This window comes from Coffea arabica, chromosome 6c (assembly GCF_036785885.1).
Source record: "Coffea arabica cultivar ET-39 chromosome 6c, Coffea Arabica ET-39 HiFi, whole genome shotgun sequence".
Classification (NCBI taxonomy): domain Eukaryota; kingdom Viridiplantae; phylum Streptophyta; class Magnoliopsida; order Gentianales; family Rubiaceae; genus Coffea; species Coffea arabica.
The window spans coordinates 17685190-17711478 of NC_092320.1; the positions used below are offsets into that span (position 1 = coordinate 17685190).

The 26289-nt window shown below is 36.6% G+C and overlaps 1 protein-coding gene across 1 annotated transcript; it reads right to left on the bottom strand.

Annotated features, from left to right (window-relative positions):
* Positions 1–7: 7 nt before the first annotated feature.
* LOC140008650 (uncharacterized) lies at positions 8–8371 on the bottom strand. Its single transcript, XM_072053488.1, has 3 exons — positions 7893–8371; positions 1647–1729; positions 8–1494 (listed from the first exon to the last, which is right to left on the bottom strand). The coding sequence occupies exons 1-3, from the start codon at positions 8369–8371 to the stop codon at positions 8–10; spliced, it is 2049 nt and encodes a 682-aa protein (XP_071909589.1).
* Positions 8372–26289: the final 17918 nt, after the last annotated feature.

Sequence of the window (26289 nt, forward strand, 5' to 3'; positions counted from 1 at the left end):
TGTTGAGCTACTTGTCTCTCTCTTCTATCACTCGGTGTTCAAATATTCGTTTGTTTCTTGCCTTCCATAGCTGCCACAGGAGGTTGATTGTGATGTTAACTCGATCTCTTCCCTGATTTTCCTCCTCGACCTGAATAACTGTTTCCCACCACCTCCATATATTATCCCTTAGTAGCATAGCCCCTTCCCATTTTACTGGTGCCATCTTCCATGTCATTTCTGCTATTGGACAATGGAAGAACAGATGCTCTACAGTTTCAGTTGCCTCCCCACAGCCCTCACATATGGGGTCTCCTTTCCCTGTTCTCTTGTGAATAACCTCTTTTACGGGCAAGCAATTTTGCAAAACTTTCCACATGAAATGTTTCAGTTTTGCCTTTACATTTAGCTTCCAGAGGTTCTTCCAGATTGTATGCTTTCTTATTTCCCAGCTTGTCTCCTCACCTGCTTCCTCTCTCCTTCCTTCACTTTGCCTCTCTTGCTTGGCCCTTGCATAACCAGATTTTACTGTATAGGATCCTGACTTGGAATCTTTCCAAAACATTCTGTCTTTTCTCCTAAATATGCTTAGTGGAATGTTGGCTATCAGCTTTGCTTCTTCTTGGTTAAACACCAGTTGTAGCTTTAGTTTGTCCCATTTTCCTTCCAGAATCAGATCACTTACTTTCTGTATCTTACAGTTCGCTGGTTTAGTTGATGCAGGTTTGCCATTCGGATTTCCTGTTATCCACTTATCTTTCCAAATCTCCACAGTGCTTCCATCTCCAATCCTCTTCCATAATCCATTGAGTAGCAGGTGTCTGGCACTATGGATGCTCTTCCATGCCCAAGAGGATGAGCTAGGTGGTTTCTTTTCCTGCCACTGGTCTTTCATGTACTTGGCTTTCATCACTCTGCTTACTAACAAATTGGGAGCAGTGATGAATCTCCAAATTTGTTTTGCAAGCAGAGCTGTATTGAAAGCTTCTAAATCTCTGAAACCAATCCCTCCCTTCCCTTTCACCTCTGTCAGCTTCTTCCAACTGGCCCAATGCATTCTATTCTCTCCCTCGCCATTCTCCCACCAAAACTTTGCTATTCTTGAGCCAATATCCTTACACAGACTCCTAGGGAGTTTGAAGCAGGACATTGTATAGTTTGGAATAGCCATGACAACAGCTTTGATCAGCACCTCCTTACTTCCCGGACTGAGCAACTTATGTTTCCATCCTTGCATCTTGTCACTGATTTTCCTCTTTACATACTCAAAAACTTGCCTCTTAGATTTACCAATTGCCATTGGTAATCCAAGATATTTTCCACTTATGGCTTCTGTCATATTGCCAAGCTCTTCACCAATCTCCTTTCGATCTTGGTTGAGTGTGTTCCCGCTGAAAATCATTGCTGACTTTTCGTAGTTCACCATTTGCCCTGAAGCTTTCTCATATTTTTTGAGGATCACTTTTACTGTTCCTGCCTCCTGTTTAGTTGCTTTGCAACACAAAAGAGAGTCATCTGCAAAAAAAGATGTGAAATAACAGGACTATCTTTGCAAATTTTTAATCCTGTCAAGGATTTGTCATCCACAGCTTTCTTGAGCAATCTAGAGAGACCTTCTGCACATATAATAAATAAGTAAGGAGATAGAGGATATTCTTGTCGCAGACCTCTGCTAGGCAGAACATGACCAACTTTCCCACCATTAAGATTAAACGAGTAAGAAACAGAAGAGATACAGACCATGATCCACCTAATGAAGATAGGACAGAAACCCATTTTTAACATCATTCTCCCTAGAAAAGTCCACTCAATTCTATCGTAGGCCTTAGACATATCCAACTTCATGGACATGAAACCAGTTTTACCTTTTCTTTTGTTTTTCAAAAAGTGGAGGATTTCCTGAGCAATCAAAACATTGTCAAGGATCTGTCTTCCAGGGATGAAAGCTGACTGGGAACAACTAATGCAATGATTAAGGACTTTTTTCAACCTATTAGCCAAAATTTTGGAGATGATTTTGTATAGGACAGTGCAAAGGCTAATAGGACGGTAGTTAGCTAAGTTCACAGGAGCTTCAACCTTAGGGATCAGAGATATAATTGTCTCTGACAGGTGCCGAACCTGTGCAATAATAAATACCTACTCGAGAAAAATGTAAATTTTACATATAGCGGCAAGTAGGGTCGAATCCACAGGGATTGGGGATAATTCGTTTCCTTTCGAGTCAAGACAAGTGGGGGGTTTTTGATGGGAGGAAAATAAAAATAAAAATAAAACCAACAAAATTCAAAACTAACTCACAAAGCACAATTTACTAAAAATAGCAATTAATAAAAGTTCTATCCAAAGGATCAACTGCTCAGGCACGGTCCAAATAAATGCTCATCGATGCAAAGATATTTCATTCATTTTTTACTAGATTGGTTATAGCCATCAATAAGTTCTGACAACCAGCTCTTCCTTACTTTTTCGACAGTCAAGGTACGACCATTGACTGCTTCTCTAACCAGATAACAACCCTAAGTACGACCGTAGGAATTTAATTACCCAATTGCATTAAAACTAGAAGAACCCAACCCTAACCAATAAACACGCTAAGAGGGTTTATTTAAATTAGATCTTGCATTTTTCCATCATAAAACCAATTATGATGGTTGCCACGAGATGTTAACTAAATGAACAATTGCGGATTCTATTTAATTAACGTGACAGTAGGCTATTAAATTAAATCAAATACCCGGCCGTTGATATTCAATTAATAAAATACCCATGAACAATTAATTCAGGAAACGCACGAATAGCAATTAATTGGAGGAAATAATGAAGATTCGGTTAGATCTCACAGATATTATGGACCGCGCCTTCGCGTCAACCTTTGGGTAGAGGAGGAAATTAGCCGCTCCTCATCGTGTCAATCCCGCGTGATTTAATTGAAAACACCCGCGCAAACATCACAGAATTTGGAACGCTGAAGTACCGAAGAAAGAAAAAGGAAAAAGTCTTCCTTGTCTCCGCGTTGATGTTTGTACTGAAGCCCAAAAGTATAACGCACAAGCCAACGGAAATTGTACAGAGCCAAAGTAAAAGCAAAAGGAGCGAAAACGAAAAGGTCTGCCGACGTCTGACGGCTAGGAAAAAGAAAACTAAAGCCTAAAGTAGATGATGTCCTGAATCTGGCTTTTTCCTATCTTTTAATAGCCGCCGCAGGAGGTCAAGCAACCAAAACAAACGTCTGGCCCAAAAAATTGAAACAAAGGGACTTTTGGAGTTTTAATCCCGTGCTCCTCGCGGTTCACGTGGACCGCAGTCCGGCTTTCGGTTTCGTCCACCTTCTAAGGCGTGGCCACGCCCTGAGACGAGAAGTCTTCTGGAAATTTATCCCGCGAGATCATTTTTCATGCCTACCACCTACAATTCACACAAATATCGAATATGAGTGAAGTTCCAATTCTTAGTACTGTGAATAGCCAAAATTAGGACAAAATAACAGTGCAAAATATGTCAAATAACCGTTCTATCAAATCCCCCCACACCTAGACAATGCTTGCCCTCAAGCATTTCGGAGCTCAGAAGTACAACCAAGAGAGCAGAGGTCATGTAGTAGTCTATACTAACACAAGCATCTAGGGTTCCTGACAATATCACCAAAGATAGAATACACCGGACATGTTGTAATTCAAAGAATATATATGAATACTAGGAACGCTCAATTCAACATCACGGAATGCCATTACCATAGGCTTGCACATTTATCACATCTCCACCCCTTAAAAGTGAATTAAACACATAAATCAAAAGGACTTTAATAGGGTTGTAATGGGGCTCAGGTGAAAGGCGGGTTAAGAAGGTATGGATAGGGGGTAAAGTGTCAAGAGAATGTCCGAAACTCACTAATAACCACAGTGCTTTACCGGAGGAGTTTCACTAACAAGGCAGTTTCCATTTGCTGTACACCCTGTACAAGTGCCTCAAAATTTTTTCTCTTTCTCTCTTTTTTTTTTTTTGAATACTGCTCGCAAGGCGTGGGCATGCCTTGTAGCCCATAGTCCTCTGGTCATGAGGTCTCTTCAAAAAATTTTTTTTTTTCAGGAGAAAGCCCTGTAAGGCGTGGGCACGCCCTGTAAGCCAAAGTTCTCTGGTCAGTGGCCTTTTTTCAATTTCTCCTCCTTTACACAAGAATTGCATCATATAGCTCCTAATCTATCAGCACTTGCAACCCCATTTCTGTTTGCTTTGCACAAATGATGGAATTCAGGCATCCCTTGACAACGCAGGGGTAAACAAGAAAGTTTAAAGAGGTCTTGGGTTAACAAACACGGATATCAACCAGAAACGAAGGACAAAAGCTCAAATTGGTTCACTATTGGGAGATAAGATGAGGGCTTGATTTTTTAGATAGCTGAAGAAGGTTAAATCCTAAATGCCCTTATCATTTCAAATGCATCCAATTCAACAAAAATGTGGCCTCGACATGCATAAACTAGCAAGTTCTAGAATGCCAATACCATGTGTGATACCCACTCAATCAAACAAAATAGAGCAAACAAGAATAATATGCTCAAGCAAGGCTCAAAAGCTCCCCAAAAATTACAAGAATGGGTCAATTCCTGCATATTCAACATTCAATGACATTGCCAAGGGAAACAAAATGCATAGCTAGCATACTTGACCACATAACCACTCACTTTGATTGTGTCATTCATCACAGCAACATGCCCCAACACTAACAAGCATAGAAATAACCAAAAAGCCGACTAACTACAATGCTTTCTTTTTTTTTTCATTTTTTCCATTTTGTTTCATTTTTTGTTTCATTTTTTTTCAATTTTTTTTTGAGTAACAAAGCAAAAAAAAAAAAAGAAATAATGGAAGCCACTCCCCCACGTCTAAAACCTACATTGTCCTTAATGTAGAAAAGACAAATGAAGTATTAGGAGAAAAGAAAAGAAACTTCCCTGACCACCGGGGAGGGAAAGGAGACACTAAGGCGGAGGAGGGGAGACGGCTGCGTGCACAATGTGGAGTGGCGGCGATGGACGCAACACCAACAGGAAGGAGAAGACTGAAGTTTCGTTTTCGGAAGGGTTGGAAGGCGTGGGCATGCCTTGGAAGCTAGAGTCTTCTGACCATCAATTCCAAAGCTTCATTCCTTAGGCATGATCAACTAGAGTGAGCATGTCCAACTGCCAGCTTCTTGCCACAAAACAACAATCCACTAAATGACACTAACACTTAATAAAAATTCCAAAAATATAAGAAAACTAAAACAAAAGAATCCTTGGGTTGCCTCCCAAGCAGCGCCTTTTTTTAATGTCTTTGGCTAGACATCGTCATGTTTATTTACGGAGGATAAAATCGTGTAGCTCGTTTCAGCGCTTCATCTTCTATGTAGTCCTGATATCCCTCGTAAATAGAGTAATTCTTGAGCACACGAGTTACGGTCTTCCATGGATCAGTAGATGGCACCAAACAAACAAGTGATGACCTTAAACCTTCACTCATTCCTCCATCAAGAGCACTTATTGGTTCGAGATATTTTGCCATCATGACTCTTAACTTATTCCTGTCATGAAACTCAAAATTTTCTGGTATAATAAAATCAATCTCACTAACAGGAATTAAAGAATAAGAGTCAGGAGAATATTGATCAAGGAATAGGGGAGGTTTCACCGCATTTGGAGATTGTTCACTGGATTCATCCACTTGAACAATTTGATATTGGGGTTCATTTTCTTGTACTTCAATTCCCTTTTCAACTGCATCTTTAGATTCTTCTTCATGAGACTCTTGCAGTTCCATGTCATTTGTCAGGATAATTATACTCTCATCTTCTTCATGGTCGATAATAGTCGCTGAGGGCAATTATTCACAAAATGGAGAAATCAATTTGCTCATTTTAGATGCCAATTCACGCCTTTCATCTTCCATCTCTTTAATCAATCTTTGTGTCTCCTGTTGAAATTGACGTGTCTCCTGTTGAATTTGATGTGTCTCCTGTTGAATTTGATATGTGTTAGTAGCTATTAATTCAACTATTTCTTCAAGAGACATACCTGACATGGATGACGGTTCTTGAGATTCTAGCTGTTGAAAATCTATTGGCCTTTGTTCATAATTAAAAGTGGAATCATCGTACCATCCTTGATCATACCCGTTTGAATAAGTGTCATACCACGTTTGATATTGAGGCGAAAAATTTTCAAAAGTATCTATTGGAGCATTTAGACCATCTTGAAATGCAGGGCATATGTCGATTGAATGATTTGAGACAAAATAAGTTCCACAATTTACAGCAGCCCATTGATCATTAGAAAAAGCACAAGCCTCATAATCCTTTCTAGAAATAAAATCCAGTCTATCACCAAAATACGGAATGTTAGCAGCCATAAACTATATATATATATATATATAAAATAAGAGAAAAATGAACTAAAAATGAAACAAATTAATCAGGCATCAGTCCCCCGGCAATGGCGCCAAAAATTGACAGGTGCCGAACCTGTGCAATAATAAATACCTATTCGAGAAAAATGTAAATTTTACATATAGCGGCAAGTAGGGTCGAATCCACAGGGATTGGGGATAATTCGTTTCCTTTCGAGTCAAGACAAGTGGGGGGTTTTTGATGGGAGGAAAATAAAAATAAAAATAAAACCAACAAAATTCAAAACTAACTCACAAAGCACAATTTACTAAAAATAGCAATTAATAAAAGTTCTACCCAAAGGATCAACTGCTCAGGTACGGTCCAAATAAATGCTCATCGATGCAAAGATATTTCATCCATTTTTCACTAGGTTGGTTATAGCCATCAATAAGCTCTGACAACCAGCTCTTCCTTACTTTTTCGACAGTCAAGGTACGACCATTGACTGCTTCTCTAACCAAATAACAACCCTAAGTACGACCGTAGGAATTTAATTATCCAATTGTATTAAAGCTAGAAGAACCCAACTCTAACCAATAAACACGCTAAGAGGGTTTATTTAAATTAGATCTTGCATTTCCCCATCATAAAACCAATTATGGTGGTTGCCACGAGGTGTTAACTAAAAGAACAATTGCGGATTCTATTTAATTAACGTGGCAGTAGGCTATTAAATTAAATCAAATACCCGGCCGTTGATATTCAATTAATAAAATACTCATGAACAATTAATTCAGGAAACGCACGAATAGCAATTAAATGGAGGAAATAATGACGATTCGGTTAGATCTCACAGATGTTATGGACCACGCCTTCGCGTCAACCTTTGGGTAGAGGAGGAAATTAGCCGCTCCTCATCATGTCAATCCCGCGTGATTTAATTGAAAACACCCGCGCAAACATCACAGAATTTGGAACGCTGAAGTACCGAAGAAAGAAAAAGGAAAAAGTCTTCCTTGTCTCCGCGTTGATGTTTGTACTGAAGCCCAAAAGTATAACGCACAAGCCAACGGAAATTGTACAGAGCCAAAGTAAAAGTAAAAGGAGCGAAAACGAAAAGGTTTGCCGACGTCTGACGGTTAGGAAAAAGAAAACTAAAGCCTAAAGTAGATGATGTCCTGAATCTGGCTTTTTCCTATCTTTTAATAGCCGCCGCAGGAGGTCAAGCAACCAAAAGAAACGTCTGGCCCAAAAAATTGAAACAAAGGGACTTTTGGAGTTTTAATCCCGTGCTCCTCGCGGTTCACGTGGGCCGCAGTCCAGCTTTCGATTTCGTCCACCTTTTAAGGCGTGGCCACGCCCTGAGACGAGAAGTCTTCTGAAAATTTATCCCGCGAGATCATTTTTCATGCCTATCACCTACAATTCACACAAAAATCGAATATGAGTGAAATTCCAATTCTTAGTACTGTGAATAGCCAAAATTAGGACAAAATAACAGTGCAAAATACGCCAAATAACCGTTCTATCAGTCTTATTAACAGACCTGAGCAAATTGCTACTATGAAAGAAACCGTTAACAGCATTAATGATGTCCACACTAATAATCTGGCAGTATTGCTGAAAGAAAAGAGGAGACATGCCATCTATACCTGGAGCCTTATTGGGATGCATGGAAAAAAGAGCCAGCTTAATTTCACTTTTCTCAACTGGTTTAATGAGTTGCTCATTCATTTGTCTGGTAATAGTCCGTGTCACCTCATGTAAGATTTCCTGCAGTCCCTCCGGCTGAGATGATTTGAATAGCTCTGTGTAATGATCGCAAAGTTCCTTTTCTATCTCCTCTTCACTTGTGCACCAGTTACCATTTGCTTTCTGGATGGCTGAAATTCTGTTTCTTTTTCTCTTTGCCATGACACTGATATGGAAGAATGCTGTGTTTCTATCTCCCTCCTTAAGCCACCTGCTTCTAGCCTTCTGACTCCAGAACAATTCTTCATCCTTGTAAGCCCTATTCAGCTCCATCTTTAGCTTGTTCAGTTGCTATTTCTTGGTAGGTCCTACACCATCCCTTACCTCTCTCAGTTCCTCTTGTAACTCTCTTATCCTTACCCGTGAGTTCCCTTTCATCTTCTTATTCCACTCCAGCAAAGCTATCCTGCACTCTCTTATCTTTCTGGTCACTTTGAAGAATCTGGAACCTGTTTGCTGTTGATCCCAGGCTTTTTGGATCACCTTTTGGGTTTCAGGATTTTTCGCCCACCTTTGATCAAAATAAAACCTCTTTTTCTTTTTTTTCCTAGCTGGATTGGTATCTAGGAATAAAAGACAATGATCTGAAGCTTCCTTCTCTAGGTGTGTGCATGAAGCTTTATCATATATTTGGACCCAACCAACACTTCCCAAAACTCTGTCTAACCTCTCTTTCACTTCCCCCCTCCTTCCCAAAAATTACTCCATGTCTAGGGAGATCCCTCATATCCCAAATCCACTAGCTCATTTCTACTTATAAATCCATTGAAATCCCTGAAGCTTCCCTCCGCTCTCTCTCTTCCCCCCCATTTTTTCCCATTTGAGCAGATGTCATTAAAATCTCCTAATACTACCCATCTCTCTTCCCAGTCCTTCTGTCTTTGTGAAATATATTCCCATTGTTCTTTCCTCAGCTTCTCATCAGTACTAGCATATATTCCTATTAGCCACCAGTGCGTTCTAGTCTCTTGGTCCTCAATTCTAGCTTCCAAATACCAGCTTGTTCCTCCCACCCTTTCAACAACTGTATCCTTGTTCCAAAACAACGCTAATCCACGTGCTTTGCCTGTAGAGCTAACAATATAACTATTATCATAGTTGATCCTCTTCTGAACCTGTTTCATATAAACATCCTGATTTTTTGTTTCACATAAAAACACAATGCTAGGAGAGTGGAGGTGAATAACCTCCTTCAGCTGGGGAATTGTCAAGGGGCCTCCTGCACCTCGACAATTCCATGCCACTATCTTGATTTAGATAGTGGAGGCATTGCGGGGTTAGCCTCCCATTCCCCAATAGCCATACTGTCTGTTTTCTCCAGCTTCATTGTTTTCTGTTTTGGAGCTTGTGTCTCATCTTCCTCCATTGGTTCTGTATCCAGCTGCTTGCCATTCCATTTCCTTTTCTCACCTTGCCCTTCTATCCTGCTCTTGTTTGATATGTCTTGCATTGGGATTCTATTGTTCCTGGACACCCTTTTTATGTATCTCTTTTCACCTCTCTTGGTACTACTTCCCTGCTCCTGATTTTCATTCCCTCCCCCTCGCTCCACACACTTACCAGTCACTTCTGCTGCTTTCTGATTTTGCAATGGCATTAATTCCATATTATTTCCTTCCTCTATGATCATAGGAATCGTTTCTCCATCTGCTCTTTTTTCACTATGTCCATCTTTTCCCAAGCCTTCATCCCCCCTTTCCTGCTCTTGCTTTTGTATCTGTTCTATACTTCCGTCCTTTGTTTTCTGAATATTATCCTCTTTTCTACTCCCCTCCTTTTGAAATCTAGATTCTGCCAGAAGCTCACTCCATAGTTGTTCTTTTTTCTCTTTTTCCCATGCACTAGAGCTGTTTTCCCTTTCTTCCTTTCTTGCTTGAATATTCACCCTTGTACCTTCTTCATTCTTATCCTGTCGTCCATCAGTACTATTAAGAGTTGCTCCCCCTGCGGTTAGTTGCAGCTGCTTCCCTGCTGCTTCTTTTTCCTGTCCTTTTCATGCTTTCAGTGGGGATATCATGATGTTTCCTGCCTTCATCCATGCCCCATATTGTTCCTCCCTGTGTTTCTGCCTCAGTTTTCCTCCCTCTTTACACGTCTTGTCCCCGTGCCCTATAATTCCACAATTGTAGCAGAAATCCGTGCACCTTTCATATTTGAACTCTACCCAACATACCTCACCTCCTAACTTAACTATAGTTTCTCGTACAAGAGGTTGGGACACATCAATCTCAGCCAGAATCTTCATATGCCTTCCATCTTTTCCCCCTCCCAAAGGTATAATTACCTCCCTGACTTCATTAAAGATTTTTCCTACCTTAAAACCTGCTGATCTGCTCATCCAGTGCACCGGGAATTCCACATTTGTACCCACAGATGAGCTTGTCTAAAGAAACTGGGATTCCTCTCACAACCAGCCATCCATTTTTTCACTACCAAAATCTGGTTATCCATGATCCAAGGGCCCCCTGAGATTATCTTCTCCTTGTCCTCTTCGCTTTCCAGTTGGAACTGAAACAGGTTCGGACCCAGTTCGGTAACACTCATTTTCCTGGGATAACCCCAAGCATGATTTGTGAAGTTCTTTACTCCAGTGTAGTGTGCCACTTTCTCCCCAACCAGCCTTCCTACCAAACTCCCACTGCAGTCCCTAACACTTTCTTGAATGTCTTCATTACTTAAATCTATCCCCTCTACTTCTTTTTCAGACAGATCAAACTTGTCAAAGGCTCTTGCTAGGTTTTCCTCCATCCCTTCTGTCCTCTTGAGGATGCCTTCGAATTATTACCCGACTATGAAGAGTAGTCAGATTAAACCTGTCAAAGAAAACTCAGATTAGAACAAACGAAAGAAAGAAAAAAAAACCAACGCAGCGAAACTGTAGACGCCAAGAGGCAGAGCTAAGAAAAACTCTACAGAGCCATCAGAAATTTTTGCATATTTATTTCACACACATTCAATCCTAAGATTGCAGGTCCTAGTTCCACAACAAGCCCTAGTTCCACAACAAGCACTCTCGTCACTAGATGTCTAGATTTCAACCTATCTTTTTGTGTTTTTGGATCATGATCCGTACCAGGAAACGGTTGCAGATTTATCAAAGGATAATAAAAGATGTTGAGGTCATAGATCAATAAAAATGTAAACGAAACAGGCTTTTTGGTTTTTTTTTTGTTATTGATTTCCGTTGCCGGAGTAAATTATGGTGGGTTGGGGCTCATTCTAACGCAGCGTATTGGGGCTCATGAAGAGAGCTCAAGGTCGAAAATTTTTGAAATTTTTGAACTTTTTTGAAAACGGTTTTTCGCTCCTACACCGAGGAGGGAAGCTCTCAAAGAAGAGAGAGAAGCTCTCAAAGAAGAGAAAGAAGCTTTTCGTGATTATTATCTAATGTATTCAAACTTATTATAATTTTGCTAGTATTGATTACATGACTTTGGATCTATTTAAGGGGCATGGAGCCTGTAATTGCTAGCATCCGGTCCAGGTAAGACCATGGGATTTGGCACTGTAGGGATGTTAAGGTTCTTGGGGTGGTATGCTCCAGGACGGTGAAGTGCCAAAAGGACAGATCTAGGGTTAATGGATTTTTACTATTGATCTTATGATTTTGTTTGGAAACATGGTCGTCGTGCATAGTTAATCTTTCTCAAAGAATTTAGATCTATTTTTGTAACTTTATTACTATCTTTATTATGATGGAAATATGGTCGTCATGTATAGTTAATCTTTTTCAAAAGTTTAGATCTTTTCTTGTAGTTTTCACACTATTCTTTATAATCTGTTTAGAAAAATGGTTATCCTCCATGGATCCCGAAGGATTCTGTGCCAAAGGGAAGAGGATTATAAGTTGTTTAAATCTTTTACGTGTTTAAATATTTATTTATTTACTTGTTTTGCTTATGGCCTCACCTGTTAAAACATACTTTATTTCTCCTAATTCTTCTTTAAACAACAAACCATTAAATGATCTTCAAACTAGAATTGCTCGAATTGAGCAATCAATCCTTATTCAAAGAAAACTAGAAAATAATCTTCTGAATTCTAGATTGACAAAGAAAAACTTATATCTGAATTCTACGCAAACCACAACCATTTTAAAAGAAAACAATTTTTTGACAAATATCAGGGAAAAACCCGAAAAAATATACAAGAAAACTTTTATGACTTTTTGACAAAAACAAAATAAAATATACATTTCTTTGACTGGTATGAGTCTCAAACATCTCAGGTGTCCACACCAGAACTTAAAATTCCAGTCTAAAATATTTCAAGACCTGCATCCTCTATGTCAAAAACCATTGAAACTCAGGTTTTTACAACAGATCTTGTAGATCCGGTCCAAACTAGGTCAAAGCCGTTAGATCCCTTCATAGGTCTATCTCAAACAATTCCTATACTAGAATCCTCTCATAAACTTTCAGAATCCATAGATCCATCAAAATCAATCCATATAAACCCAGCCGACATAGATCTATCAGATTCCCCTGTGGATCTATCAAACCCAATAGATTTACCAAACTAAGAGTCTATTGGAATTTCAAAACCTTTGATATCTGGTCAACCAATGGATAATTCTGATAAGATCACTAATTTTTACATAGAAAATTCCTTTGACATAAAATATTCCATAATAAATGTCTTAACTAAAACTCAACCTATAATTGTTAAAGATCCTCAAGAAAAATTTATTGACGAAAAAGTCCAAACAGTTATCTCTTCTCAACCTCTTACCAAACCTATGGTTATTAAGGATTTACAAACAAGTATTACTTCTTTTAAACAAGAAATCCAGCTAGTTGAAACCCAGTCAACTAAAGATATAATTCAAAATTCTTTACAATTATCTATCCCAAACTTGTCTCATGATTTTTCCTTTAGCAAACTTATTCCTCGGGAAAATTCAAAAGAAAATTCTGCAAACAATAATCAGGAAGAAATTCCTAATTTATCTATGTATTCTTTCATAACTTACAAATAGTTGCAACTTGATAAGCTGAAAGTACTTAATATCGAGTACCCAAGCCTCAAGGAAGAATATTATACAGAGGAAACATGGTTATCCAGCAAATACAAGGGACAAACTGAGGAGATATGGATCTTCAACAAATTAAAGGGACAGTCTCAAATACAAGGAATATCTGAAAAATCAGATCTAGCAAAATTGGCTAGATCTCGAATCAGACCCATCAAATGGAGTTAGAAAAACCAGATATTCAAGAAGAAATACATCCAGCCTTCATATTCTTGGAAGAATGGAATTGATCATCCCTTTGTTCAAACAAGAAATAAATGGCAAGCTATCAGATGAATCAGACGGAAAATTCATACAAATCTTCCTCGACAAAATCAGTCACCAAACAAGAGATTCAGGCAGAATCTGCTTCGACAAAATTGGTCATTCATGAAATTGAAATCAGAATTGACCAAGAAGCAACCAATACCCATGCCGAGAAGATTCTTACAATCTATCCAGAAAAACACCTCTTCAATCTTTTTACGCAATTCATCCCAAAAACTCCTCTTCCAAAAACCTACTTCTCAAACTTGCTTTTCAAACCTTTAGAAGACAAAAAATTTAGGATTGAACAATACTTTTCAATTCCTTTACCCAAACAAGAGTTCGAAATCCAAAGAACTTCCTTGATCAATACCATACAGAACTTTCAAGGATCTTCTACCATAAATAAAGCATATTCAAACTCTTTTTTACAAAATTATACTCCCAACCAAGAAAATATCCAAAATCTATACAACTCTCAAATGATTTATTCTGATATTTTCAAAATAAAACCCAATATCCTTCAACATTCAAACAATAAGGAAGACATCTATGGATGGAGCATAGATGGAATATTTAGAAACAATCTTCCTATGGCATCCCAACAGATGACAACCACAGCTATGTTTAATCAAACATTACATGGCTACAATCAGTTGACTGCTCATATCCTATTCATAGGATTTATTGGGCAATTCAAAGAATGGTAGGGAAAACATCTCATCATTGGAGATAGAAATATTATTCCCAACATTCTAGTCACAATCAACAAGGATGAATCTGATCTTCAAGACAGAAACATCTTCCCAGAAACAATGTTATTCAATATCATATCAATTGGAGATATCCTGGATATATTCACATCTGATGATGATTCTGGAATAATGGAAAAAGATTCATCAAAACTATTCCCAAGCTCTAGAAGATGTCAAGATATATTCCTGATGAAATCAGACAGAGACAAAGTTCACAACAAAGATTTCTTCAAAGGCCTTCTTGAATCCCAATACAAGAAGATTAAGCCCTAGGAAGAAACAACTTGTGGACAGCACCAACAAGCAAGCTGGTTTCCCAAACCAACAGAAGATCAATCCCAAGGAAGAAATCTTGGATCCTTTTACTAACAGTTTGGGCCATTAAGCTACCATACAAGGCCCAATAAACAGCCCAAACCTATGATTCTCAAAAACCTTTTTTCTTCTACAAAACAACCAGTCTTATCCATTTTAAAAACCCATGAACCAAAACAAATAGTCCAACTGTCAAATCCTCTGATCGATTCAGATATTATCAAATTTGAACGAAAGGAAGATTATATTTCAACCTCTTCTTCTCCAACTATCAGTGATGAAGGTGAAAAGGAAGGACATATGATTAAAACCTTCTTTTCAACATCATTGAAGATATTCTTGAAACAAGACAACCATACTTGAACCAAATTTCAGATCCTTTAAAGGGTCTTCTCTTTGACATTCCAGAAAAAATCCCTAGACAAAATTCTTGTAAACCAAAAACTCCATGGTTTCCAAGAAATCCTTGACAAATCCCCAGTTCGGAATCGTCAAACCAACCTTGTAAACCTGAATAACAATTCTTAGTTACTTCAGGAATATTCTATCCAAATACGATTACTAATTATTGGTAATTATGTAATCAAAACAAAAGCCCTAGTTGATACAGGGTTAGACCAAAACTATATTCCTGAAAACCTTATTCCAATCCAACTTTTTGAATTCCTTAGAATAACCAATAATCCTAAACTTGATATTGAATTCAAATTTCCAAATATACAAAACCAATTCTCAGATACCTTCTTTTTGACTGGGTATTTGACTAACCATATCATCTTAAGAGCATCATTTCTCAATCAATTGGCTCCTTTCCAAATTATTTATAAAAGGATAATATCCCAACTTTTTAAACTAACTAATTCTTTCTGCAGAAATATGGCAGGTGAAGGAAGTTCATCATCATACAATCCAGAAGAGAAAAACCATCTCTTCGATAGATACTCTACGTGGCAACAAACCTCCTATGGAGAAATATCCAACAATCAAACTAATAAGTGTCAAACATCATCCAATCAGAATCAAGCTAATTGGGAGTGGATCCCTGAGGAATCATCCTCAAACTGGATACCTGTAGAATCTACTTCAAATTGGGTACCTAATGAAACAATCTCAAATCAATTCCAAGCAATTAATGAGATTTCAACAATAAACTAGATCTAGGAAACTAAAGAAGATGAAAATCCATTTCTAGTTCCTGAAGTTCTTACTCAATCTTTTCAGATCAAACTTCGAGACGATGCATTCTCACGACTCTAGATAGAATATCATTACTCTGAAAATGAGCACAAAGAGTCCAGAATCAGAAATTTTGATAGTATATTCTTTAACCAAGACACCGGTAAAAGAATTCCTATCTATCATATACACAGATACAATTACGTTAGAGTAAAAGAATCAAATTACTCCATACAAACTTTGAAGGAACAATGCTTCATGCAAAGAAGGCACATACAAAGGATGGTTCTCAACAAGTATTTACTTGAGAAACGAGGAGTAAATACGCAACATTACAAACAATGGATCAAAAAAGCATCAGAAGAATTATCAGCAATGATTTGTTGAACAAATGCTTCTAGAAACATTCAAGTTGATTCAATTGGAACAAAATTCAGACAAAAATCATTTTTCACTGTAGCACCAGAAGTACTGTAGCAGTCCGGCAAGTTACTGTACAAACACGGCAACAAAAGACAAACGATGCACTGTAGCACGCACTGTAGCGGTGCTGTAGCAAAACACTGTTGCGGGTACTGTAGCACTATGAAAATTTTGCTATAAATACCTCTCAAACCCAACACATTCCACACACCATTCTTACACCATTTCTTCAAGACTACTTCTCTCTCTAGCTTGAAGAAACTCTCCTCCCTCTCTCTACAAACAAGTTCTTAGTTTTATATTTTAGTTTTTAGAATCAAACAAAGGAGCAAGCCTTGTGCAAGCTTCATGTAAGTTTTCTTTCTTATTCTCATATTCAATATCATTCAATCAAATGGTTGGCTGAGCCGCTTATATTCATATTCATATACTTGTTTTTATATGCTTTGTTTATACTAACAATCCATGGCCGGTTATACCGCCTGAGCTAACAAACTAACTTGTTTTTACATTTTATTTACATTCTGTTTATACATAGCTGGTTCAACCGCCTATACTAACTAGTGGCAGTCCGACTGCGACCCATTTCCTAATTCTTATGCTTTCAATTCCCTCTGCTTTATTTACTTTCCTAGTTTAAGGGGTTAGCTCCTCGTCCCGTCTGGTATCAGAGCCCCAACATCCTTCCCACCCCCAACAATCAGATACAAAATTCAAACCTTGAACTTGATAGTGGAGGAAAACTCTAAGAGCTATTAATATTTTATGCATTAATAGTGTATTCTTTCTTTTTTTTTTTACACCAACTTTAAGATATTCTTTTTTACCTATACTTGTGTTAAAAAATATCTATATTGTCAGTGTGAGAAAACTTAATCCTTAAAAAGAATCATGAACACATTAGAGCCTATAAAACTCGCATTTCAATCTCTATGGCAAGCTGTGGTATGGAAAGTTTGTCTATGATTAAGGAACATTAGAAGATGAGATCACTTAAGGATGTTGGGTAGCATTTCCGTAAATGTCAGATTGTCCGGATTAAACGTGCGTGTAATATAATAGGGCTGGTCATGAGCTTGGCCAATAAGCAAATTTGTTTTTGATCTTCAAATTTGGTGGAGCAACCCTCCTGCAAATGTATTGTTGGTATTCAGGGAAAAATGTTTGATTGCTGCAGAGTAAATTTTTGCAGCCGTTGCTAATAACGACCAAAAAAACTCTCAATTTTTAGACAAGATTAATTGAATATATCTCCTTTATTTACCTAGAGAGTGGAACTTACCTTGTGGGTCAAGATTGCATTTACTAAGACTTTTGAGTTGTGATAGGCCAAACTTCTTCAAAGCTACCATTGTTAAGTAGGCTTGGACTTCAAAATCGTTACTTAAAGAAGTCAGTTGACAATCTTTCCTACTTCTCAATAATTTTACACCAAAAACACTGTATAGAGGTATGATAAGAACATCAAAATTCAATAGAAATCATGTTGTGGAAGGTTGGAAGCATATAATTAAGACTCCTGTACTATAAAATAGAATCAGGGGGACAATAAAAGGTCTCTTGCAAGACCCTTAATTGTCTCGTACAGATCTCAGAAGTGCTTGACAAAAGTTACACGGCAGATACTTCGTATGTTAATTCTGGTAGTTTTTTGGTCAAGTGCATTGTATCATGAAAAGCTAATTATAAATTTTACAAAGTTCATTGGGTATATGTAATTTTTTCTTTCTTTTTTTTTTAATCTATTTCCTCCAAAAAGGCTATATGCAGTCCATGTCACATTTTTGGTCAACTTTAGGTGTACATCATTTCAAGAAAGTAATCACTTGTGAAAGAAAGTTTACAACAAAATTGACCAGATAGTAAATTTTAATTTGCTAAATAAAAAAAAAAAGGGAGAACATTGTGGGATTCAATAGAACCTTATTCGTGAAAGTTTTGAGCAATCTTTGGAGTAATTTACCCTAATCGACTGTATATAACTCATCTAAATTGGACACAGTGCTACATCCAACCATAATATCATATTCATGCCTTGTCATTTCTGGACATTGTATCCAGATATTGGTAAAAGAAAAAAGAAAATTGTTTTGCCCTTCGTTTTCATATCTCAATTTGAAGCCATAAACAATGGCAGGCTTCTTCAGCTTCTTTATGGGATAACATGTTTTGCCTGATGATTATTAGGAAATGACAGCTGAAGAGAAATGCAGCTGCATAAACCGTTGCCTTCTTGCTTATCACCGACCAACACAAGTGTCTGCACTTTTTTCAGCTATAAAGTTTTCTGGGCATGAATAAGTCCCAAAATACAGCTATACGCTTTATTGATGACATTGATTTCACAACCTCCTACAGCAGTACAGCTACTAAATCAATCATTCTTCTCATATATTCTCGTGTCCAATAATACAAAAATAGATAGTTTCCCTATCTTTCCCTATCTAGAAGGAAAGTTACTATGTTTAGCTAGTATCTTTTGTGTATGATTGGTTTATGAATTCGCACGTTGACGAGTTGCAACACAATACACAAATTCAATTCCAAAAAAAAAAAGGAAAAGACTTGAACCAAACTTTGCCAGTTTGCACCTGTGGTATTCAGCATCAGTGTTTTAAACGTTGCATAATGTATATAGCGTTTTGTGTGTGTTCTTGGGAAAAGCCTGACTAATAGGGCGTAAATCCCACGAATTTTGGTTTTGTAAATATTCAAAATAAATGAAAAATATTATAAAAATTACAAAAAAATATTTAAAGAATACTAATGGAACAACAAATTTGGATAAATTAAGAAGTGTAGAATTTTTTTTAACATTACCTTACCTGGCAATCCCAATTCTTTTAGAATCCGACAAAAATTTGATTATTGATTGAAAAATGACAGTTCCTTTCTCTTGTTGGTGGGTAGGATAACGTTTATGTTCTCTTTTCCATGAAAGCCTCTGCGCCACCACCATCCAATTAACTCGAATAGTAACTCTAATAACAAATAAATTAACATAGACAGAACAATAGAACAACAGAAATAAAGTGAAAAGCTGAAAATAAAAAATAAAAGTCACCCAAATGCCTGGGCATTCACCCCATGAACATCCTTTGCTATTAATGCTCAATAACACCCTCATCCAATTTAATTGCCACCCTGGTCATTGTAGAAACGCCTTGACTTTGGTCCTACCCTAGAATTCGTCTAAAAAATACGGTTAAAAGAAATTCTAACCGAAGAGAGGTGAGATTTAAGAAACTGGAAAGAACAAAGGAATTTAAATTCAAAATCTCTAATTCTTAAAAATATATTTTAATATATTGTTCAGCATCATAAGAAAAAATTTTTAGATATTCGAATCAGGAACTGAGAGTTGCCGTAAGAGCTGTCAATGCCTTTCTTTCTCCTGATTTCTTCTAGTTAACTTTAGCTCCCATTTCCCAACTTACCTCGGACTCATCTTTCCTTTTCATAAACTTTAGCGGACGAGACTTGTACTGGCTTTCTTCCCATTGTCGGTGAAAAATCAACTGCTACCCATTGGAATCCCTGCAAGCTGGCTAGGCAATCACTCATCATACCTAGTTGTTGAATGGCCTAAATGTGAACCATCTTTTTCTTTTATAAGGTGGGACAATACTAACATGGTTTCCGATGCGATCTTTCGTCAGACTAGACTAAGGGCATCGTTTTTCTATTCATTCCTTAACATTGTTTCCAAGTGCAACAGCTTAAGATATCCAAGTCTGCCAAGTTAAGACTAAGACCCTGTGGCTACCTCGTACGTATTCAACTACTTTAGACTGAAAACTACGTTGACAAGATTTTGGCATGAAACAATATATACCAAAAGCACAGAATAAGGGGAAAAATAAAAAGAAGCGTTGCTACTCGTTTGCTTTCTCCAATACTAAGGATTTTTTTTTGGATTAATAATATTTTACATCCCCAAACACTTAATTAATGGCATGATGTCCTCTTAAATTTCAATAGTACTACTTATGCTACTTTTAACTTGTAATCTTCCACAATATAGAAGCAGACTTAATATTTGTTAATAGATTCTAAGGGAATATATGTTAATTACTGTAAATTTATGTAAAAATTTCAGAATTTCTTCAATATGGTTACTCAATCTTGTGACTTATACTGTCGTTATGTGATTCAACGTTATAATCACTCCAAAAGTCCAATTGAATGTGGAACTGTGGATAGAATGAGAGATAAGCAACTTTCAAAGTGGTTTTCTATAATTAAGTCTTAAGTGTTAGCGTGAATTTTGCTTTGGCCCTCCAAAGCAAACTATACGGTCAATTCAACCCCTTAAAGTGTAGAAGTCCTAATTAAACCCTCTAAACTGAAAGTTTTATTTTCAAGTAAGCCCTTCCATCAATTCATGTTTGGTCAATAATATTTGACCAACCTTTATTAGTGGATTGAAACCCTACCAATTACTTGGGGACTTTAAAACAATTAACTTCCTATCTAAATAAACTAAAAGGGATACAAAATTGCTATTCTCATCCAAAGTGTTTTTGCTGCAATTTTTAAGTCTTTGAAATAGATGGAAAATTAATGGTTTCAAAGTCCTTAAAATAATTGGTAGGATTTGAATTTAGCACTAAAGTTTGGTCAAATGGTATTGACCAAACTGTGAATTCTTGGAAGGGCTTATTAAGAATGAATTTTCTAGTTAGAGGGCTTAATTGGAACTTCTTCTTTTTCAGGGGTTGAATTGATATTTTGATCTACTCTAGAGAACCAAATTAAAATTTACCCTAATTATTATGGATTATTTGCATAAACCTTCCCTAACGTTTTTGACGATGTCAATTACCACCCTAATGTTATGAAGCATTGACCTCCCCTGGCTTTGTAAAAGAGTTATAATAGCCTTTGCAAAATGCTTAAACTTTCTCATGGGAATGGAGTACGAAATAAAATTTTCACTTTCTACTGTTCCTTCTCGCAAATTTAGAAGTTCAATCCAACCAAATTACCAAATTAAACGTGATTGTTTCAAATCAATTACCTACTGGATAATGTCCTTTTCGATTAGCTGATGATATGAAGTGTTAACTGGGCAAGTCTTAGTTAACCCTTTGTTTTTACACAACTTTACTCATTTTTCTACCCCAAAACAAAAAAAAAACGTGATTTGGAAAATAGGTGCCTAGGAAAGTCTCAGCAATGGCAAAAGGGAGAGAAAGGTTGGGATGTGGGTAAGCAAGCAAGAGTGAGAACGAGGAGAAATCAACTATGTTGTTTATAGAGGGAAAGTGGAATTGTTTCATGATGATTTTAAAAATTTTCTCATGGTACTTTCTACAAAGCATTAACTTTCTTTTTTATTTGTTTGAGATATTATAAGGGGCAGATTAGTTAATTCATCTTCTTTTTTAAAAAAAAAATCATATCACTGGATATTGTAAAGAAACTTCTTCAAGGGCAGGGAGTCTACTGAAAAATTGTTAAAAACATCCATCAGGGAGGTTTCTTTTATCATCTTTTTTCTAATACCAAACTAGCAAGGTAAACAGAATTCTTAAGCTCCGATATATAGAAGAGTAAGTCATCAGTCAATGGTGACTTTGGCAAATTGGTTTGAATCTCCTTAGGTAAATTTTTCATATACACACCTATGTCTTTGTCCACCATAATATGACACATCAACCAATGTGAGACCAATCAATGAAGTAGGGCTCCTGAAACAATTGGACACGTTCCGATTATTTGTTCTTTTTCAGGAGTTCAGTTTTTTGAAAATATTGTGTTGGCATTGATAATTGATCCTTTCTTTCCAAAATGGAAAGAATTATAGCATTTGCATTCCAAAATTATTCTTTGAACTCTACTTTCCTTCGTTAATAAATTGTTTTTATTAGAGTATATCATGAACTATTTTTAAAGTGTAAACTATTATTAGAGTATCATGAACTATTAATAAAATTATTAGAGTATCATGAACTATTTTTAAAGTGTAAATATCACTTGTTAAAAAATATATATCTTGAGACATGCAAAAAAGATAAAGTATGGCTCGTTTACATGAGTAAAGGAAGTTAATTATAACTATAATTAACTATCTGTTTTTCAGCTCAACCATTGTTACCCCGAGCTGCATTTCAACCAAATAATTATGAGATTTTTTTTTTGAATTTGACTCTCAAGTATTTTTCTTTTCTTATTTGCCTTTCAAGATTTAGATTTTTATAGAATATAAGAATTATGTTATCTTTCCTTTTATAATAGATGCAAAAAATTTCATTGGACCACTAGGCTGAACATTAGCCAGCAATATATAAATGAAAGAACAAAAAAAAAAATTAGAAACATCAGCCAGCAAAAAGTTTTTACAGTATTTGTTACAACATTCACCCACTCTTCCTTGCTAAAAAGACTTGCTCTCCCTTTTCAATGGGCGCAGCAACACTCAATAGCTTCACTTGCGTTTTACCAAAAAAGGTTGCAACAATTCTCGGCGCAACTAAACATGCCTGCCCAAGCCAAAAAACCAGACGCCAGCCTTATGTTAAAAAGCTGACAAGGGATTGTCATCTTTCCTAAGTTTAATCTCTTGGGACAAATTATGATGGAAACTTTGCCGTTTTAAATTTTGTAAAGTGAAGATTCTCCGGTGAAAGCAACTTGGTGACGCATATATCAGCTCGGGTAACTTGGTGACTCACAAATGAAATAGTCCTCAAATAAAGCTTCAAAAGTGGCTGTTTCTTCATTCATAAGTCGAATACGAAAGTGTCTCCAAGCCGTCCAAACTCCAAACCATACAACCTATCCATGCGGATGCCATCCTTTTCGTAAATACCAAACGGGATGAAGTCAATTTTCGTGGGAAGTGAACTGGATTTAGTACTAGCTGCTAAAGCTAGTAGGAAAGTTCTTGTTTGATACAGCAGAGTGGACGAATCTAATAAAGGAAAATGGTGCCAACTTTTCAAGGGATGATATGCGCAATGATCTCATCTTGATGTGTAGCTACGTGTAATGAATATATCTTGTTGCTTTCAGCCTTTTCTGTTGATGCCCATCCCAACTTACATCATTAACCATAGAAATTCTTCCTAGCATCTACGATGGAGTATTATAATTTCTTTGTGTACAGAGGTGGGGTTGGCCAAAGATCATCTTGGGGAGTGACTAGACCAATACGTAAGAGTTTAGGGTTGCTTTCAAAGAAATCTGCATTCTCGGCCTACTTCAAAACTTAAATACTTGTTAATCTTTTTAACCAACCATGTATGATCCTATTCCTCACGTAGCTAACTTGTTTTCAGGGTGTGGAGTCCATGATCAGCAAGCATTTCCGCTGGTGATTCGAAAGAATTTGAATAAAATATGTGTAATAAATTAGTTAGGGCTGTGAATCCAGCCTTATAAACTGGCTTTGGCAAGTACTCCAAGCTTAGCTTTAAAAAAAAAAAAAAAAACATTTTCCAAGTTCAGTCCAAACTTCACTCTCAAAGACAACAGAAGTTCAAGTTCAGTCCAAACTCACAGTTAACTCCCAGTTATATATATATATATATAACATGTATAAAATTATATATAAATTATAAACTATATACATGATATAGTCGTAATATATTATTATTTAATTAGGTTTTAATGGGATAGAGTCTAATGAAAGTCAAACTCAACTCACACAATTTAATCAAACCTTATATTTAGGTCCAAAACTTAAACCAATTCCAGCAATATACAGGGCTCAGTCTTAAAATTTTCAGACAAATCGGGCCATCCCGATTGACAGCCTTGAAGTTAATTTTTTTCTCTTTTTTTCAGTTTTGAGAGCATTAAAGTATGAATTCTTTTGACTTTATTCTTACTTGGGGTCTTCAACCATAGATAGTGCTGAATAAGTACACCCAAGATGCAACATCGTTGTTGTATAAGAAGGAAAAAGTATTAAAAATAGGGTAAGTGCATCTCATTTTGGTTAATGAATTGTTTTTCATCTCAAATTGATGGTCCAGCTATCACAAGTGTCATGACTTCTACCCATATCTTGAGGTCCCAAATCTACATTAATTATCGATGCCAAAGAATTTTTGTTCATTTGTTTACCCAGTAAACCAATTTCTCGTCAATATGTATAGCTCATTTCTATAGATATATTGATATATGAATAAGCTAACATACGAAAATCATGACTCTGAATCACAAAGTTAATTTGGATGCAAGACGCTCCATTGATAGCGGTGGTTAAGAAAATTTTGATGGGACGTCTAAGTGATGTGTTAGGTTTGGTCCAAAGAAATTAATCAACGAAAATAATAGGGTTTTTGGCAACCCAATAAAGATAACAACAAACAAATAAAAATAAACAGAAAGACACATAAATTTATATGGTTCAATCAAATTAATCTATGTCCACGGACGAAGAAGTAGCAAACAAAGGAATAGTAGATTTACTATAACAAAAGGAGAGTACGAAAGAGAACTACAAAATCCTATGAAATAATTCCAAAACTTAAAGGCACCTAAACTTGAAAATACAAAAGAATCTAAACAATATAAAATGCTTAACAGATCAAAGGTCCACTAACTTACTCTTTTGGTTTGATGTCTAACAAGAACCTCTCTTAGACCAGAGCATGAGCCACCACCAAAGATTTAAGTCTTGATAGGATGGGAGGTCAGGGTTCAAACCTTGCCTCCCATCATTTGCCGCAATATTTGATTTTTTCAAATTCATACAGGTGCATAGTACACCCCTCTGATTCAATGATGAGTCAGTCCCCATTGGTTTCCCCGTAGGCCCAATTTGACCTCCCTTCTAGATTAGGCTAGAGTAAGGAGCAGGATTAAGTGTAGAATAAATAAGTGACAAATGACAAAAAAAAAAAAAAAGACCAGGGCATAAACCCCCCCCCCCCCCTAAACCTCTATTAGGCTGGTGCATTTAGCACACTTAGACTAACTTAAGTCTACTGTATTTATAATCACAAAAAAAGGGAAATTTCATTATAAAGATTTTATTATAAAACTCCTTGTGGGATACAAAGACAAACTCAACATGAGACACTTTAAATAGTTAATTTTAGACGAAAACTAGTTCAGCAACCAAATTGAGATAATTTAATATGATGATGTCTGTTGGTGCATTTTACCAACAAATGAATATATTACACAAGATCCAGATTGGTCAAGTATTTCACCGGTATGAAAATGAAAACCAAAAACTGTTAAAACTTCTTATTGATGGCATCCTGATACATGTTATTCTCCCTTTTCTTTTAGCACGATAAAAACATGTTCGATCTAAATAGTACCAAGGCGTAATAGGTGTAATCATTTTCAGACGAAAGTTACCGTATACCTTCCGGTCCTTATCGTTATGAAGTTCAATGGACATGAGTGATCACGTCTACTGCAGGAGCAGCCGTATAATACAGCAATCGAAGTTAACTTCAATTCGTTACAATTGACATGTATTGCTAAGCTCGAAAAAAGATCTCAGGAATGATGTTATGATCCATTGGCCCCCCCCCATCAAGCCATGGTCCCTCTCTAGATTTGGCTATGTACGATTGCCCCCTCCCTCTATTGACAGTTTTACAAGAGTAAAGGTTATTTTGTTGATGATTTATTTGCCTCAATGGTAGAGCCCATATGTATATCTCGTGAATATAGGTGGTCTGTCTTGTTTTACAGCAGACTATAGTACTCAATAAGCTGATGTTCATCAGTTAGATTATGATATTCTATATATACTAAATATTTTACCTTCTCTGGCCATGTCAAAACATTATCTACTCTTTTCTTAAAAGGGTTTTTTATAGTTACTTTCCTTGGATCAGCGCATTCTTTAGAGAGGGTAAAGCAATAATGGTTGAAATGAAACCACATAGTTGTTGCAAACTTTTCTTATAATTGCTTCTTGAAATATCTCTATACTTCTACCATTTCCTTCATTTGCGGGACAGTCAAAATGTAAAATAAAGAAAAATAAAAACCTATACTCCAAATAAAAAAAAAAGGAACAAAAGTAAATGGTTGTGAGACTTTGTGATTACAATTATTTGTATCCAATTTGGCCCCTTTCACTCCAACGTCAGCATCTTTTGTTTGACAGTACACCGAAATGAATCTCTGATTAATGGTCGTGTTCTGAAGTATTAAATGCTATGAAGCTGAATATAGCAGGTTATACAACTATAACAAATTAATCCGCAAGACAATATAACCGAGTATTTTTCCATTTAGCAAAGGGAACAAAGGCGACTAAACTGATC

Bases quoted from the DNA above. Each gene is read 5' to 3' on its own strand.
- LOC140008650 (XM_072053488.1), bottom strand. From the start codon at position 8,371: ATGGAGCTGAATAGGGCTTACAAGGATGAAGAATTGTTCTGGAGTCAG. The intron at 1,730-7,892 runs GTCTGTTAATAA...TATCTTCATTAG, and splicing joins CATAGTAGCAATTTGCTCAG to GTGGATCATGGTCTGTATCT. The intron at 1,495-1,646 runs GTCTGCGACAAG...CTTTTTTTGCAG, and splicing joins TCATGTTCTGCCTAGCAGAG to ATGACTCTCTTTTGTGTTGC.